We start from the raw sequence: 17,394 nt of genomic DNA on the forward strand, positions 1-17,394 counted from the left end.
TGAGACATAATGAAGAACATATTTACTCTGGTTTCATGACTACGCATCAAGAACAATCTTTTTCTACTTCCAGTCTGAGGTTAGTTCACTATCTTATGCATAGAATCCTAGACTGGTTAGGGTTAGAAGTTCACTAAGGATATATCACTTGTTATTATCAGGAATATTCTAATGCAGCATGTACACAAACACTTTGGAGAGGAACCTTAATGTGCAGTTTTGCCTCAGCCTTGCTGTCCCCCCCAGAAGCCTCTGGGCACCAAGTCCTCCACAGAAGGGAAAGCAGAGCCCTTAATTGCCATCTTAATGTGACTGTTACACAGGAGACAGACACACTCCACAGAGCCATCTTAGATATTCAAGACCAAATTAGAAAAGAAGTCCCTGAGTACATAAAAAACTGCTACACAAAATACCATCCACCAGTGCTGGATTTGCTCTTCCAACAGCAGGAGCACACACTGCTGTCACAATCATGAGCTCTGTATTTCACTGATCTGGAACATCCAGTTGTGGGCAGCAGGACAAACTCTGGCTCACTGGCAGGAGCCCTCAGGAAAGAACTGTGTTTTATGAAGTGCAGCTTCTGCGAATTTCTTCAAGGTCTTCCTCAGTCACAAATCCCACAAAACTTCCAAAGTCACCAATTAGCAATTTTTATAACTAGTTTGAATTTTCATTTGTACTTTTATCCCTTTCTTCCTCTGTGTGTGCACAGCTGCATACTTGGGCATACAAGTGCAGGAGCACAGTGCCCCTGAGCAGGTTTGGTGCTCAGGCAGGACAGGCTAAGCCACTGTTGGCGCATTCCCTGAGATCCCAAGGATTTCTGTAACATGACAAAAGCATTCAGCAACCTCTCAGGACACAGATTTTCCACATCTTACTGCTCATACCGAGGACTGAAGGCAAACTTATTAAATAACTCATAGACATTAAGAATGTCACACCAGCTGCAGGTCTCGGGTTAATGATTTTGCACCAGAGATAGCACCAAGCAGAGAATCCAACGGGTCAGTTTTAATAACAGTGCTAAGGAAAAGATTCCTGGGCCTAATCCAAAAGCTCTCTTAGGTCACTGGGTGCCAATCAACATCTTTTCTCCTCTTCTTATGCTTTTAAAATCTGATATAGCTCAGATGAACCTACATAAAAAAATTCACAGTACTGGAAGGAACGTGGGAATGTCCCTGAAGAGACAACTGACTGAAGAGCAGCTACCTGATTTCCCTCTTATTTGCCCATTTTATTGCACAGACTGACATGAATACCTTACTAAAAATTTGTTTCAAAGCCTTTCCAGTAAAGAAAATTTCATTATTTCACCATGTTTATACAGACTTGTAATTTGTAGTGTTTAGACAGTGATACATTAAAATCATTGAATCTAATAAATAAAACATAGTAATAAATTATATATCAATGTAAGAAACTGCCTTAGCCCATCTGCCAAGGTAACTATGAAGTAGGTATTTTACTCATCAGAACAAAGCATGCTTAAAAATAATTCTGCAAATAAAGCTCTAATATAAACTCAATGTAAAAGGTGTGACCTTGGAGTACTTCACTAGTATCTCTTGCATAACTGCCTTTATATTTATAAATCTTTCAGCAATGGTTAAGCACACAATCATAACAACATGAGGACAGACACTTAAAATTTAAAGCTTTACATTTATTACCTATTTACGTTTTGTGAATCTAAGTGTTCATACAGTTTGCCTTGGTTTTACAGGTTCAGGTTTTTTTGGATTGACTGACTGACAGACAATCACATTACTATGAGGCCACATTTTTAACAGTCATCAGTTCACTTGTAGGTTAAATTTAACAACAAAAAAACACTTGTGGAAAATGGCTTTACCCAGAATAGAGCAGAGCACTGTGCTTCTTATCTTTCAGTATTCTCTTAGGATAGAAAACGTAAAAATATCTCTGACTTACCCAGTGAACATTTGCACTGCGCATGTCACTCAAGGTTTTGGGAACAAGAAACTCTTTAACTCATGTACAAGTGCACTCACTGCTGATGAAACGACCCCAGGGTCTGTGATACACACACTCAGACACCAGAATGAACATGACTTCACCCCTAATTTGGGCAGTTCTTCATGTACTCATGAACACATTAGTGAAGAAAATAGTTTTTTTCTCATTGTACCTTTAACATGCCAGTATTGATGTGCCAAACAAGCAGCACAGAGACCATGTGAGGTGCTGGCACCTATTGCACACTTTGCACAGACACCGTGTGGTTCAGCTTCAAGCTCCTTGTTCTCCTTCTCATTCCTTCCCTCTCCATCTGGATGCTTTCAGATTAATTGTTGGGAAAGTCCCCTCTCTGGAGCACAGCCCCCACCAGCCTGTTGCTGTTTCAGGTGTTCTGCACCTGCTCAGTCTCCTCCCCTCACATCCTGAGTAGCCCAGTCCTTTGGCAGTGATTAATTTAAACAGCATAAACCCTCTTTTCCACTAATGAAATACAATAAATAAGTATGGTTATTCTTTCATTACTGCGGTCTCTGGCCATCTGAAAATATTTCAATCAGCAGACAGAAATGATGCAAAATTCCCCTTTCCTTGAAGCAATAAAGGGAAAGGTGTTCTTTAATAAACTGGGAAGGGATAGCTGCCAGATGCAGAGTTTGGGGACTACCGTGTGCTGGGCCGTGGGACACAGCCCCAGAGCCTGGATTTGGGCTCTGGAGATGCAGAATGAGCTAAAGGAGGGAGTACTGCCCCCAAGGACAGCACAGCTCTGGGAGTGCAGGGTAATCCCTCTTCTCAGCAAAAATCATCTTTATTTGTACTCACAGACTGCTTGAACAGTGCCTAAATCTGACAATACAGGGCATTAATGGAATTTTCCTACAATATTTTCCTCTGCTTTGCTTTGGTGGAGCACAGCACCCCAAACCCCATGTGAACACGTTATCCATGTCTGGGTAACAACCACCAGCATGAGCTGGGGGAGAAACTTTCCAAAAGACCAGGCTTTGGCCAAACTGTTCCCACTGAAGACATCCTGTACATCCCCACTGATTTCACTGTGGCAAGAGTTGGGCCAGTGCCTTTTATTGCTCCAGCCTGTGTGAGGAGTTTGAAATATTTCTAGTCATGCAGTCAAACAGAATAATTGTACCAGCATCTAAATCCGGCTGGAAGGCACGGCCAAATTCTTTTCTGGCTCATTTCACCCTCCTAATGCCAGAATTCATATGGAGGTTTCTGTAAAACCTATACAGGGCTGTGTCAAACACAATCCTATCCCACACAATAGAGATTTTTTCCAGGATATGTATTGAAGCTGATGAATTTAAAATGTAGTTTCTATGAGTAATTGTGCAGGTAAAATGTGGGGCTGTGTTCTGCGGGGGTTTTGTGACTGTTTCCTTGCACTAGTGATTTCAAAATAAAGTGCAGATTACTCTTGATATGGTTTACACTCAGAAATAGATGCACAGGCAAAATGCTTGTGTAACATGATAGAAAAAGGCATTTGACAAAAACATAGTACTGTATGTAATTCATGCAGTAAAAATAATTTTAGATATATATATATGAAAACCCCAAACCCTGCAGACTTCCAAAGATGTTTGACTTTGTTGTCCTCTAATGTTAAATCTGGCCATAGCTCCTCTAAAAGGATGATGAAAGGATGCAGAGTAATTGAGATTTAATGGCATTTCTCTTTCAAAAAGCTTAAAGGTGTGGCCTGTAACTGGGCTCTAACCCCTCTGCAATGAGACAGACACCAGTTCTGGAAATTCTGCCCCACAAACACATGCGAACAGATCAGAGCAATTGCAACAACCTGATACTAACTGTCTTTTAAAGAAGAACTGTTGTGAAGCCATGTTCTCCTCAGCCCTAATTACCTTGAAATTACTTTGATGAGAACAAAGTGGCACATTTTTGTCTGTTGTTGAGATCATTTAAAATGGGACACGGAAAACAAAAACTGTGTATCCTGAGGGGTATTTTGTCTATAATCAGTACAGTAACTTTTATCATTTGTTTTATGCTAAGATTTCCCATTAGTAGTACTCCTGATAAATTTTAGTTCCTTAATTTTCAGTTGTTGCTACCTTAATTGTTACAGAGAGCTCGGCTTTGTGAAGTTATGTCAAGGTGTGTAACACAAAAACACGTTCAATATATGCCTTCAATAATGTCTTTGTTGTTTGAAAACTTCCAACTTACAGCAAAGCTGGCATTTTATGGCCTGCAGAGCTATAAATCATTTTTAAAATCATGATGATATTACTCAAAACAGATGTGAAAACATATGTTTGCCACGGTTGTATAAACCGCTTACTTGTCATACTTAATAAATGTTGATACTTTTATTTTAACTACATTCCTTCTTAATAACTTTGAAAATCTTTTCCACGGTGAATATATTTTACCTTGGTAAAAGCAATGGCAGGTTTGGAAAAACAAAGCTTGCTCTGTATACAAATTACATGGATGTTTTTTGCAGGGCAGGGCAGCACAGATCCCACTCTTCCCACTGTCCACATCTGACTCTAAAACATTCAACAGAACTGAGCAGCACCAAAGCCCAAAATAATTAAACAGAAGAAAACAGTAACAGTATTAGGAACAAAGAATCTACACTGGACTGGGACAAATCATTGAGGACTAACCCCAGTGGTTCCTACAGAAACTGTAATAAGGTCTGTCCCACTGACAAATGCAAAATCAGCTTGGAATGACTGGATAAACAAGGTCAGTGCCTTTACAATTTCTGTATTAGTCCCACTATAATGTCATCAAAAGGTTCCAGTTCTGGAGCCATGGGATGACTTGAAAAAATACATCTGTAAATGACAAAAAAAAAAATTCTCATGCTCCTATTTCCTTAGAAAAACTTGACCTCTGCAGACCAAGCAGAGAAGTAGAAACTTTGTTCTCTCTAAAATGATATTTTTAAATGTCTCATGATTTTGAAGCACTTCATTTCTGATGCAGGTGGATCTCTGAACACTAAATTAATTCTAAAAACATCCCCTAAGTGCATGCAGAACTAACACATGTATAAAGACGTATTTCCCAGTACTTAATCAATTACAGAAATTATGCAAAAAATGTAGACTAGGAAATGAATAAGCCTATACAACTTTAATCTTAAGGAGAATTATGGCACACAAACTGTTAGCATCAGATCTTTGTGATTTCATCCATGTTAAAAGGGATGATCACAGGAGCCTGGGAACTGGGTTCACAGGTGGTGGGGGTTCAATTACTTGTGCTTTGGGGATTTCTGAATTATTTTTGCAGATTCTTAAATTGTACCTTCCTTCATCCATCCTGAGTGACAGAACTGCTACTACCAAGAAGTACATGATTTGCATCTTTGAACCCCACAGGAAATGGAATTGTTTCACTGAAAAATGATGGAACATGTGGCAAGAAACCATGCACAGTTCAACAGAATTAAAATCAACTACACTTTCAGGCTTACATTAAATACTCACTATGCAATTAGTACAGAAATGTAATTTTTAAATCTTAGGAGTGAAGGTATGGCTGATAACTTTGCTGGTCTGTAAATGTCAACAGGAGTCAAGAGGGAAGGATTTAAGAAGGATGATCCAGAAAGAAAATTATCTCGGAATGGCACACAAGGGCTCTTTTGGGGTTCATGAAGAAAGTGCTTAAATGCCCAGAAAAACCAGTGAATAGAAAACAGCTTCTGTCTTCAAGGAGAGTTGAGTATGAAAATACAAAATATAAGGAGGAAGTTTCAGGCTCTTCCTACCCATGACTGGATCAGTCACAACCTCTAAGGAATAGAGCTGATCATACAAAATCATGACACTGCTTTTGTGAAACTATGGAATCACAGGGTATGGAAGGGCTCCAAATTCTCTTCTGAGTAGCCCATAAAATTGTCTATACCTGCCTCTTAGTTTTCTCTGCAAATACATGAAAATCACCTCAACCAAAATGTACACCATTTTGTGCTTTCATTTATGATGAAAAATATGAACATTTTCAGTAGACTTACAAGTCTATTTAGCTTGTGTTGTCTCTTCCTTATGTTTCTTTCCCTTCACATCTTTTTCACTCTAAAACCTCACTATCCCCCTCAATATCTCTTTGCAGCCTTTTCCCAGAATAAATCCCAGAGTATCCACTTCTCCAGCACCCAAGAACCACTGCACAGAGAACCCGGCAGAGGAAGCACTTCCCTGCCTACAGGAGAATCCCCCAAGGCCAAACGTCACCTCTCCCCTTGCTGCCCCTCACTGGTGAGACAATATAAAATTATATTGCTCACCCAGAGCATCACAGACTCTGCACACACATCCCCTGAAGCCAAACAAACAACACCATGTGACTGATCAAATATTTGCTCAGAACTTCATAAATAATTGAGCCAAAAGACCTGCAAAATATTACCCTCATGCTATATAAACAGAGAGAAGCAAAGTTCTGATTGCTTACACTTCCATGTGAGTTCACTGGATACATTATTCATTGCAATTAGGCACTTAGTTCTCTTAAATTAATAATATAATGTCATTGCATATGCAGAATACGAGAAAAAGGAATAAAACATGTAATAAGTGGAATTAAATGCCTGAGATTGAAAACAGTCTGTGATTTTACCTTTCTCCTTCTGTATTTTTTTTAGGCTGGTCCCAGTTTCTTGGTCAATGAGTTCTCCTTCCCTGCTGTTGGTCAGCATAGCTAAAACAATCAGAGGGCACAGTTATATAACACTGTCAGTAAAAAAATGTTAAGAGAAAAGAAAATATTAAATCCAATTTCCTCTTGGTCGATATTTTGGTATTTTAACTCTTAGAGCCAAGCAAAATATGCAATAAAAACAAATCTGCTCAAGTTTATTACACAAGGACACCAAATAGAACACAAATTACCACTGAGGTGAATGTGATTTCTTATGAAATGCTCAAATTAATTAATTAATGGGAAAAATACTTTACAAAAACCATTTTGGGGAAAAATACATTTAAGGATTTAAGTATTAGTAATTATCTATAAAGCAGTAAGCTTAATAAAAACCACAGACTGACAGATCATAGCCCAAACTGACTGGTGACAGTGAACCCCCCCCACGTTTTAGTGCTGAAGGGAATTCTTTACTTAACACCTGCAAGCTCAGCGAGAGCTGTGCAGTTTATGACTTCAGGATGCCTCTTTTCTTTGTTTTTACTTGATTAAACCATTTTCTTCTCTGCAATCAACCAATTACAGACTTTACAGTTATTCCAGGGAGGACACTTGTTACAAACTTCATCACCATACTTTAGGGAAAGCTTTTCTTTTTAATTGTGAAAGTAAAAACATTGTATTTCTATCAACAAAAAATATTTATCCCGATTTTTACAACAGTAAGCACTAGACCTCTACACAGAGACATCAACACTCCCTTTTCACTGATGCTACAGGAAGTTACATTTCTTGTCCTGTGTATTTCCAGCCCTATTTTACACAGGAAAAAGATGAGGGAATCTACTCCACAGTCTCTGCCCTGTGTGTGTGCACAGATTTAGGCAAAGAATTCAGGTTCTATCCACTGTGCTGGGCAGTGCCCTGGTGCTGCTGCAAGAACCAGGGTCAGAACTGCAAAATCCCAGGAAGCTGTGGAGTAGTTTGTGGATGGGAGGGAATTCTCCAGTGACTCACAGAGTGCATGGCTTTTGTGGTTTAAATCTGGCTCAGCAATGCCTGCACGGGCTCCAGGCCATGAGGAGACAGCAGTGTTGACACACACTGACGTGAAGAGATGTTAATTGACTTGCCCTAGATCCCTCTTGGAAGCACCACGAATAGGATCTAAACTTCCTCTAGACTGAATTAGCATTTTAATCGATAGTGCACAGGCTGTGAAAGCTGTGCTGGAGAGACCAAAAAAGCCAGAAAGGCCTCAGCCTCAGGGTGATGAAGGAATGTGTGGGCACAAGGAGGTTTTTGGAACAAAGAAGTCATCATATAATCTGTGACTTTCCTCACACACATATGAAGAAAAAGATACCTTGCTCTTTTTCAACTGCAGGTGCCTTGAGCAGCACTTCCCTACCCCAGCATGCAAGAGGAGCTGGCTGTACCAGGAAAGGGTACAAGGGTGATCCCTCTGTGCACGAGACACTGGCACAGGGGGAATCCGAGGGGCCGGGCTTTGCTGAGGGATAAACTTAATTAAAAACCCACAGGAATGGAACTTTCTGGGTATTTCATAGCAAGTGAGCCCTTCCTGCGAGTCCCCCAGCAAACAAATACTGGCCTCAACAAACTTCCCAAGTGGCTGAGGTGGGGAAGCGAGGCTGTGGGCACTGACCGATCCTGTCGGGGGTGTTGTCCAGCTGGGACGGGGAGCTGGACACACTGCTGCTGGGGTGGGAGGACGCGTGGCTGCCGGGCCGCTGGCTCTCCTCCAGGGACGGCGCCGGGGAAGGGCTGTCCTGGATCCTCTCCTGCAAACAGAAGCAAAGCAAGGCCTGTGGCATTTCATTCACGGGCTTCACCGCAGTTCAAACGAAAAATGAGGCTTGAAAGTAATGATAACAAATGGTCTTTCTGAGGTAAACAGTGAACAGAACTCATGTCTTAAGAGCACTATAGTCATCTACAGCCAAAACCAATACAGGCTTCTACAAGCAACGTGTCTGAGCTTAGCTTATCATCTGCCACCTTTTTCTTGTTGGCAACTTTTTATGTTCTAAGTTTTTCACGCATAGGAACATACAGAATATCCTTTCATGTTGCTTTCACAAACTACTTTTAGTCTACAGGTAGAAATATTGCCATGTGAGTCACCATTTCAAATAAACAATCCAGAGTTCGACTGAACTATCACTAAATGCCGTCAAATTTGTAATTAGAATCTGTACTTACTTGTTAATTTGTAACTAGAATCTGTACCTGAATAAATTACACCAGCATCTTCTCAGGGTAGCACCTGGATGAATGACAAAAGCTATGGCACTGGTAAGAACTCCCCTATTGCATGAAAAGCATCACTGGCTAACCAAAACAAGAGTCTGCTTGCAAGTTCTTATGTTTATATTTGCACATGAAACTTTGGTATTAACCTTAATTTAAATATTTATGGTATTTGAGGTACAGAGAAAAAAAAAGGATAAGAAATAATAAAAAAAAAAGGCAAAGTGAAAATCTGCATTTCTGTGTATCTACACTTGCAAATTGCCTGAAGATGCCATGGAATTTTCATCAGTAAAACCTTTAGGAACAGGTCAGACAAGCAAGGCATAAGTAAAAATTCATCCTGTCTTAAGACAAGAGATTGTGAGACCACTTGAGATCCTTCCAACCCAGTGTTTCCACACATACACTTTTAAATAGAAATTCCAGGGCCCTTCATTCTTGTTACCAGAACCAGCAGAAAATGAGAATCTTCTGAAAGGGACAATCAGGGCCTGAGATACGTCAGATGTTCTTCTCTTAAAATGCCTTTATTGTTTTAAAACCTCTGTTAAAGTCCTTGAGGGTGTAGTTCCAAGGGAGAGACACTAACAAGGAGAAATGGTTCAATTTACAGAACTCCAGAAACCAAACCTTTGGAGCTGCCCTCATCCCTGGCATTCAGCTGCTCCCTGTGGAAACCCAGAACTGAAATATACTTTCTTGTTTTAAAAAAAGAGATTTTTCTTGCCTCCACCTCACTAAAAATCACAATTACAGTTCATCTGGGAAAGTTGTCTTAAAGGAACTTTGCAATCTTTCCTCCTGTCTAACCTATTCTAAAGATGCTTCATTAGGAATAGTCAGTCTGGCTGCTTGGTACCAATCTACTGTGTGCTCTGGAAAATAAACTCAGTACATCTGAACGTTTTATGCAATTTTCTAGGTGGAAGCCTGAATCAATAATGTAGCTTTGGGAAGAGAATGGTGGTTCCTAGAAGTTCTTCCATTATAAACACCTGATATAAAAGCTGCTGTTTGGATGTATCACGCAATTCATTAATTGCACTGCCAGCGAGATCAACAAGAATATTCTGTTACTCATTAAAACCATCCCTCTAAGCCACACTCATCTTTGTATTTACAGATACTTCTGAGAGTTATGCAGAGGGAACATGAGGTTGGATCCTCCTCAGAGCATGGGATGGCCTTTCCCCATTCCAACCACAGCAGGTGAGAACGTGGTACTGGATGTGGTTTTAATAGGATTGTTACTGCACACTACATAACAACCCAGCCTCAAAACCATGTAGCAGATGTGTATCTATTACATAGCTGTTAATCCTCAATGGATCAGTTTCACTAATTATCTGTTATTTAATGAACATACAGTAAGAAACAGATCTTAAAGGGAGACTCTTAATGCTAATATTTAACAGATATGAGCCTATTACTTTGAGTCACATGTTTTTATAATTTTGAAAACTGAATGGTTTTATACAAATTAATTTTCAAACTCTGCGGGAAAAAACAAGCCCAACTCACTGATCTTAAAGTCTCCTGTGTTTTCTTCCTTTTGGTCTCCAAAAGAGAGCATTTAGAGGCTACTGAGATGAACACATGAGTAGAGACTTTGTGGATGTGCTGCTTACTGAGTTGCTTTAAAAGTCACATTCTTACCCCAAGAAGTACTGTCCTAAATAACAATGAATCATACACATGCAATCCTGTCCATAAGTCCTGTGTGGTTTTTACCTTCATGCAAATAATACCTTCCAAATAGGTTCCTGCTAACAGGTTACAACTCTGCAATTTCATTTGCCTGGATTTCAGTTTGAACAGTCCTCTTTGGCACTATTTCCTCTCTTTTTACCGCAAAGAGCACTCCATCTACAATTAAGATATCATTTAGAAATGATTCATTTTACAGAGGAGTGCATAGTTTAAGTAAATTTCATTGTCTACTGCAACCATGAAAATGAATAGCCAAGGAGAGGACATGCCAACTGTTCTGCAAAAAAACCCTATGAACAAATATGACTAGGAATTAACACTTAGATATCACACAAACAGCCATATATGTCATCTTAAATGGGAGTTATTTGAGTAATTCAAAAGCTGATGATTTGGAAAAGCAAAGTATTCCAGCTCCTTCTGGTAACTGCATTTCCCATTGTCTCTCACTATGAAATAATCTCTGCTGTGAATAATTTGCCTTCAAACTCAGGGTCTTGGTTTGAAATCTTCAGGCAGAAGTGTCAAATAGTAATGTCATTCTTAATCACACAGTGAGTCACTTTCTAAGAGAATTAGTTGATTATGTCACCGAATGTCTTACCAGTTACACCAATTTACCTGCACAGGGAAGGCAGAGTTGTCCCTGTAAGCAACAAAGCAGCTGAAATTCCCTCTGTATCATATGTGCTCCAAATGAGGATGGAGTATCATCATGTGAGCCTGCACATGGATCAAGAAATTGTCCATTTCTAAATGTTTGTGTGGAAATGTGCTGAATTTCCCCTACTATAATGAATAATGCTGTGAGCAGACTCTTCTTCTGCTAGTAAACAGATCCATTTTTCAGTCCTGTAATCAGTATGCATCTATTTAGCTACTTAACAGCAATGTGCTCTGGTTCATTAGGTAGCTACTGTTGTGTCTCAGCCTAGTTAAAATTTCACAGCAAGTTAATCTATTTTATTACAAATGAGAACACAAGTGATAATGTCCTCACCATTTTCCAAATACAGGGTTAACAGTATTTGTAACAAATCAATGAGGGCATTTAAATAGGACAATTGCAAATCTAAAACCTTAACATTTTGGTTTACACATTGATGACTTCATTCCATTAGTCATATATGTATTTCACAACCTTGTCCCTTTTCATATATTCTACTTTTTTTCCCCTTGAAAATGGCTTCATTCCCCTGCACCCTGCAGGGCAGCCTGGTCCCAAGCTAGGCAAATTCACAGTAATAAAGGAACATCCCTAAATAAAGTACTATTTTCTACATTTATACTTCTTCCTATTCATAAATTTGCAAGATTAATATTCCAGGTTATAATTTAATGAATTATACATAAGGATTCTACAGATTGTGAGAATTTTATGAAAAATGAAAACATTTCTCAAGATCTCCCCTATTTATCTACCTACAGTACCTACTTTATCTCATCTTTTTTCCTTCCTTTACAGAGCTGTAACATAAATTCTCAAAAAGGACTTTTCCAGTATTTAATCCTCTTGAAGGGTAATATATTTGTCTCACTAAAGATCAGTGTCCTTCTCTGCCTCAGAAAATGTAGCTACAGAGCTTGACATTGTTAATTTTAGTTGTGATTTAGTTTAACGGCACTGAAGTCATGAACTCACCCAATTTCCAGACAGATCCTTGATTTCAGCTCAATATCCCTCTTCTCTCCCCTGTGAGGGAGTATTCCACACCATTAACAGGAAACACTACACAGTAGGTGCATCCACACAAGTTTTATTTGAAATATATATGAACAGCTTACCTACTTTTGACATAACCATCCTGACCTTAATTCCTTACCTCTGATTTCTTTATAGTATTGATCTTCATTTTATGTCAAGAGTTTACAGATATGATGCTGCTGGGTTTTCCTTTTTATTTTTCTTTATTCTGAGTTGTAATGTAGTTGTAATTACTCTTCCAAATGTTAATCTATTAATGAGTTCCTGGAGGATTTAATGGCATTTCACTGCTGAAAAGCAGGTTTTGGAAGTTTGTCTGAGTCCTGGATGTTTTATTCAGATATTTATCTTGCTATTTCATATTTAACTGAGGTACTGCTGTTCTACTCTACAGGGCTCTGCAGTGGCTGGAATTCACCCTCTCTAGTGAAATGGAAAGAAAGGAAAAATGGAGATTCTACTGGGTTTAGGCCTAGATTAGAGTTTCCAAGTACTGTAAGAAAGATTTCAAGCTGATGTTGGCCATGTTGGAAGAAAAGAGTTCATGGGCTCTGGCAGAAAAAATACCAGCATTAATTTGCACACTGGTTGCCCACTAGGATGTTTATTGTGCCACATCTCAACCTCCCAGTGGTCGCAAAATCTCCATTCATATTCTCGAAATGGACAACACAGTAATAAAAAAATTTTAGAAACCAGAGTCTGACTCCTCTGGAGGGGTCTGTGAAGGCAGGACAGGCGGGCAGAGTGTGCCTGCAGCCTTCCCCACCCTCCAGCCCCAATTCCCTGCTGAGCTACCTCTGCTCCCCTCCCTGGCTGAATCCCAACCTCAGCAAGTGAGAAGAGTAAGAAAAGTAAATGCAATTCACAATTTCAGTCAGCAAAGATCTGAATTGCTAAAACGTCCTTTTTGTAGTTAATACTAAGATGCATTTCTTTCCAATTGACCTTAGTTGATACTAATGCTGTCTGAATTCTAATAACCAGCACATTTTTAATAGTTTTCTAAACTTTACAGTCCTTAACTGATGGACTCCTGAATTTAGGCCTTTCTAAGGAAAAAAGCAGCCCTGCCACAGGAAGCTGGAGCTGTGCTACACCTGAACTCATGCCAACAAGAACTAGGATGGTCACACTCACTGTTTCCGGGCTAGAGAAGAGCAGTTTGGTTTGGATTTTGAGTCATTCCACCCTGGAAATGAGCACACAGAGACTGGGGCTGACTTGTTAGTCTTCTGAGCTACCTAGAGTACCTGTGATTGCTGTAGGTACTGGAGATGAACGAGGTAAACAGCTGGTCTAAAAACCAAGATAGGATCTGTGTGTCTGAAAGCCAGCTGGATCCCATTCATCTTTTGCAGTGTACTGGGAAGTCATTCGCTTAAAATACGTACTTTGCCATTTAAAATGTGATTTTTTTTCACTGTGTACATGTAGTTGTTTCAGTTGTAGTCAACTGGCAATTATTTTCTCACAGAATTTAAGAAATCATAAAAACTCCTACATTTACTGAATTTAATACCAGATGTTCACTCACTAATTCCATTACCTTGTGACTACTTCCTATCAATCCATTAATTGCCAGCTGCTCAGCCAAACAGAGAAGTGCAGCTAATCAGATGGTGCTGGGAAACAGCCAAACAGGAGCTGCCTTCTTCCCCATTTCTTAAATTAGCAGTCACTGGGACAGCCATGGAAACCTTCCCTCCTGAATCAAGAGCTTGACATTTTACTTTGAATCTGAGAGCACAACAGTGCCTGAAACCGGAAAGGATCTCACAGTGGAAACCTGGTACTTGTGCCCCTCTCCTGAATTGTTTCACCCAGGGCTGCCATGGAAGGGAGGAAAGGCAGGACTAATGATGATAATGCTCTACCTCATCTACGTTAGAGCCATATTAGTTATTAAGGACAAATGCAAATGACTAAGCTAATACTAAAAAGATCTGAGCCAGAACTAAGAGCTTAAATGTGCTTGGCCTAACAATTTTCCTTTGCAAGCTCTGCAAAAAGAGGTGTTTCTGATTAGATTTTTTTTTTCACTTGGAAGTTTAAAGTAAGTATTCAATACTTAAAACCTCCCTATGAGGGTGGTAAGGAGGCAGGCGTTCCTGGCACTGCAGGGAGAGGGACAGCCTCCCTCCAGAGGAGGAGATGAGAAGGGTATCTAATGCCATTTGAAAGGATCTGAACATCCCTCAATAGAGTAATTTCTCTGAATCAGTGAATAAAGAGATACAAACCTGCACACTCACTTCTCCTCCGCCTCAAATACAGCCACAGAATTAACCTTTTAAGAAGCAAACAAACTCCTGTGACTCACACGTCACTCTTCTAACATACCCCAGTCCCACTCCTGGGCTATGAGGAATCAGCTGCCAGCAATGAACACGTGCCATGGAACAGGACAGAATAAATCTAATGTTGAGAAAAATCACACACATTGTAGAGAAGTTTTATTTTATAGCTGTTGCAATATTCTGAAAACAATTCATAATGGATTGAACGCACAGAGAGATATGAAATTACTTATGTTACAAAGCCTGTAGTGGGAAATGTTTCTATTGTGAGAAGAAGTGTTTCAGAGCATTCTCAGATGGCCACATTTTTCTGGCTGTCAGGTAAATATTATGAATGTGAGTTGTAGAGCACACAGAAAATAGCACCTCTCAGCAATAATTACACAGCCCATCTGTATTCTCTTCAGGGAATTTAAAATCATGTCATATATATCCTTTACAAGTGCCTTAACAATCCCACGAAATCAGGAGAAAAACAAAACTCAAAGAGAAGAAGACTCAAAAATCTCTACTGCATGTCCAGATCCCATTGTTCAAATAATGCTTTGCTCTGTTTGTCAGATTAGTTTCTAAAGTACATTGGGCTGAAATTCTCAAGGAATTCTGAAATATGAAAATGCTTTTTTTTAAAAAGCATTTTAATTACTTTTCCTTTTTTCTGTGTTTCCCATTTGCACTCAAGAAAAGCACCATTTGTTCCTAGCTGGGACCTTGATGAGAGCAAGAAAGAATGAGAGGAAAGCAGGAATACAGCAAGCATGAGGGGATGACAACAGAAGAAAAATGGACAGCAGGAAACCAATTTTCAGAACTACTCCTACTCGGGAGAAGCACATCCCTCAGCAGCTCCAAAGAGGCTGTTTGCCAGAAGGAAAGGGAGGGAGCATGAGGAGGAAGAGGGTGAGACGTGAGCAGGAGGAGCAAGGAGAGTGTAAAATATGTCAGGTAACTAAAATCAGAAGCAAGGAAAATTTGGAAGAAAACAAGTCCCAAATCTCTGGCATGAAGTTTTGCCTCATTACTCTCAGTACTCTTTGCATATCTAACACAAAAGGGGCAGCTCAAGGACCCTGGTTTGGGTTTGGTTCCCATAATTTCAAGCTCAGCCTAACCACGGTATTTCCCACCAGCCTGTTCCCAAGGACATCTGGGAAAGTGGCTTCTCAGTGAACAAAGATTATCACAGCCACAGCTCCAGATTTGGCTCTTGCCAGCCTTCCCTTCACTTTCCTAACCCCAAACCTCTCCCCTGACCACTCCCTGTTTTTTGGCTGAACTTGTGTAAACCAGTATGTTTTTAGTCATGTAAGGTCATATTTGTTACAGGTGCACTGTAAAATAAAAATCTTCACGTTGTGCAGCTACTGCTCTCTGGAGCTGAGTGTTTTACAAACATCAGTGAAAAATCCTTTCCCTTTTCTGTAAAGTGCTCACCCAAACTTTCCTTCTGAACACCTGAAAATGTTGTCACTGAGTAGTTTTTCTGAGTTTCAGGATTTTATGATAGTAAACTGCTGCATTTATTCATAGAATCACAGATAGGTTTGGGTTTGAAAGACCTTAAAGGTCACTTCATCCCACCCTTGCCATGGGCAGGGACACCTTCCACTAGACCAGGGTGCTCCATCCAAGCTGGCTTTAAGCATTCAATGCTCTTTCTAGCCCAAACCATGACTCAAGTGTACTTAGCCAAATTCCACCCCAGACTGGTTCTCATTTGACACCATTTCTGGATTGCAGAGCATGTCCAGCTGAAGAACAGCTCTGGAAAAAAAAGATCTAACAGGACACTGGATGCAAGAGGGAGAATAGAGAGAGTGATGAAGTCATTGTTGCTGTCAAACTTTGCTTTTGCCATATGAGACCCCCAATAATAGAGATTCTTCTGAGCCATTTGAGCCAAGTTTCAAACACAGCGAGCTCCTTCAGATGTGCAGTAAATCCCTGTAAGGCTGGATTTATCACAGGGGCACTGCCAGGACTGTGGCCACGGTGCTGCTGGTGCTGCTATAATCACATCACATCACGTTATAGATGGCTAAGAAGGTTTTGTGAGCCTGGCCATTGTGCCTCCCTAATTTATGGTGTTCCTGTCAGGGAGAAATCAAGTTTCATAGTTATGACATTTCTTTCTAGAGCACTAAATGTTAACTTTGCTGATCATGCATATCTTGGTAGAACAGCTTATTTCTAAATGGCAAACGTGATATAAAAAGCATAATGACTTCATTCAAAACCTTATAAAGCAGCTGATTCTCACACCTATAGAAAACAGGCCAAGTGGTATTTTAGTCATCAGACTATGGAAACAGATACACACTCAATATATTTGATTCATTTCTCCTATTTTAAGTAAAAACATGATGCTGGGATGGCATTCTATTGAAAACTTACCTTGTTTTGTACTTAGTAAATGCACTTCAACAATGTCCTATAATAAAAGTATTACTGACAGCAGGAGCAGCAATGCTTTTTGTTTACACGTTTCATTTTGTACAAGAATTTCATGTTAACTGGTCATCATTCTGTGCTGGGTGATTGTACATAAGGGAAGGAAGGACAAAAGGAGCTTCACACTGCAATAAAATTCATCTACAGTCTCAGAACTCGGAACAAACTAGAGAAAGATGCAGCATTGCATGATAGGTGAGAGTAAATAGCAAAGGATGCACACTCTGCCTCTGTCATGCTGGCTACTGGTGCATTTTCCTCTGCAAAATGAGAGGAAATAATTCCCACCAGAGTGCTGGCGAGACCTCG

General features: G+C 39.8%; 1 protein-coding gene across 4 annotated transcripts in view; it reads right to left on the reverse strand.

The window, feature by feature from the left end:
* DACH2 (dachshund family transcription factor 2) overlaps nucleotides 1-17,394 on the reverse strand; it is a 249,801-nt gene that overhangs the window by 37,676 nt on the left and 194,731 nt on the right. For all 4 annotated transcript variants that reach the window (XM_069015047.1, XM_069015048.1, XM_069015046.1 and 1 more), the window contains exons 6-7: nucleotides 8,312-8,447; nucleotides 6,619-6,699 (exon numbers count right to left, since the gene is read on the reverse strand). In XM_069015047.1, the coding sequence (XP_068871148.1) occupies nucleotides 6,619-6,699; nucleotides 8,312-8,447 (217 nt within the window). The remainder of the gene's footprint in view (nucleotides 1-6,618; nucleotides 6,700-8,311; nucleotides 8,448-17,394) is intronic.

This window comes from Aphelocoma coerulescens, chromosome 4A (genome assembly GCF_041296385.1).
Source record: "Aphelocoma coerulescens isolate FSJ_1873_10779 chromosome 4A, UR_Acoe_1.0, whole genome shotgun sequence".
In the NCBI taxonomy this organism is placed as follows: domain Eukaryota; kingdom Metazoa; phylum Chordata; class Aves; order Passeriformes; family Corvidae; genus Aphelocoma; species Aphelocoma coerulescens.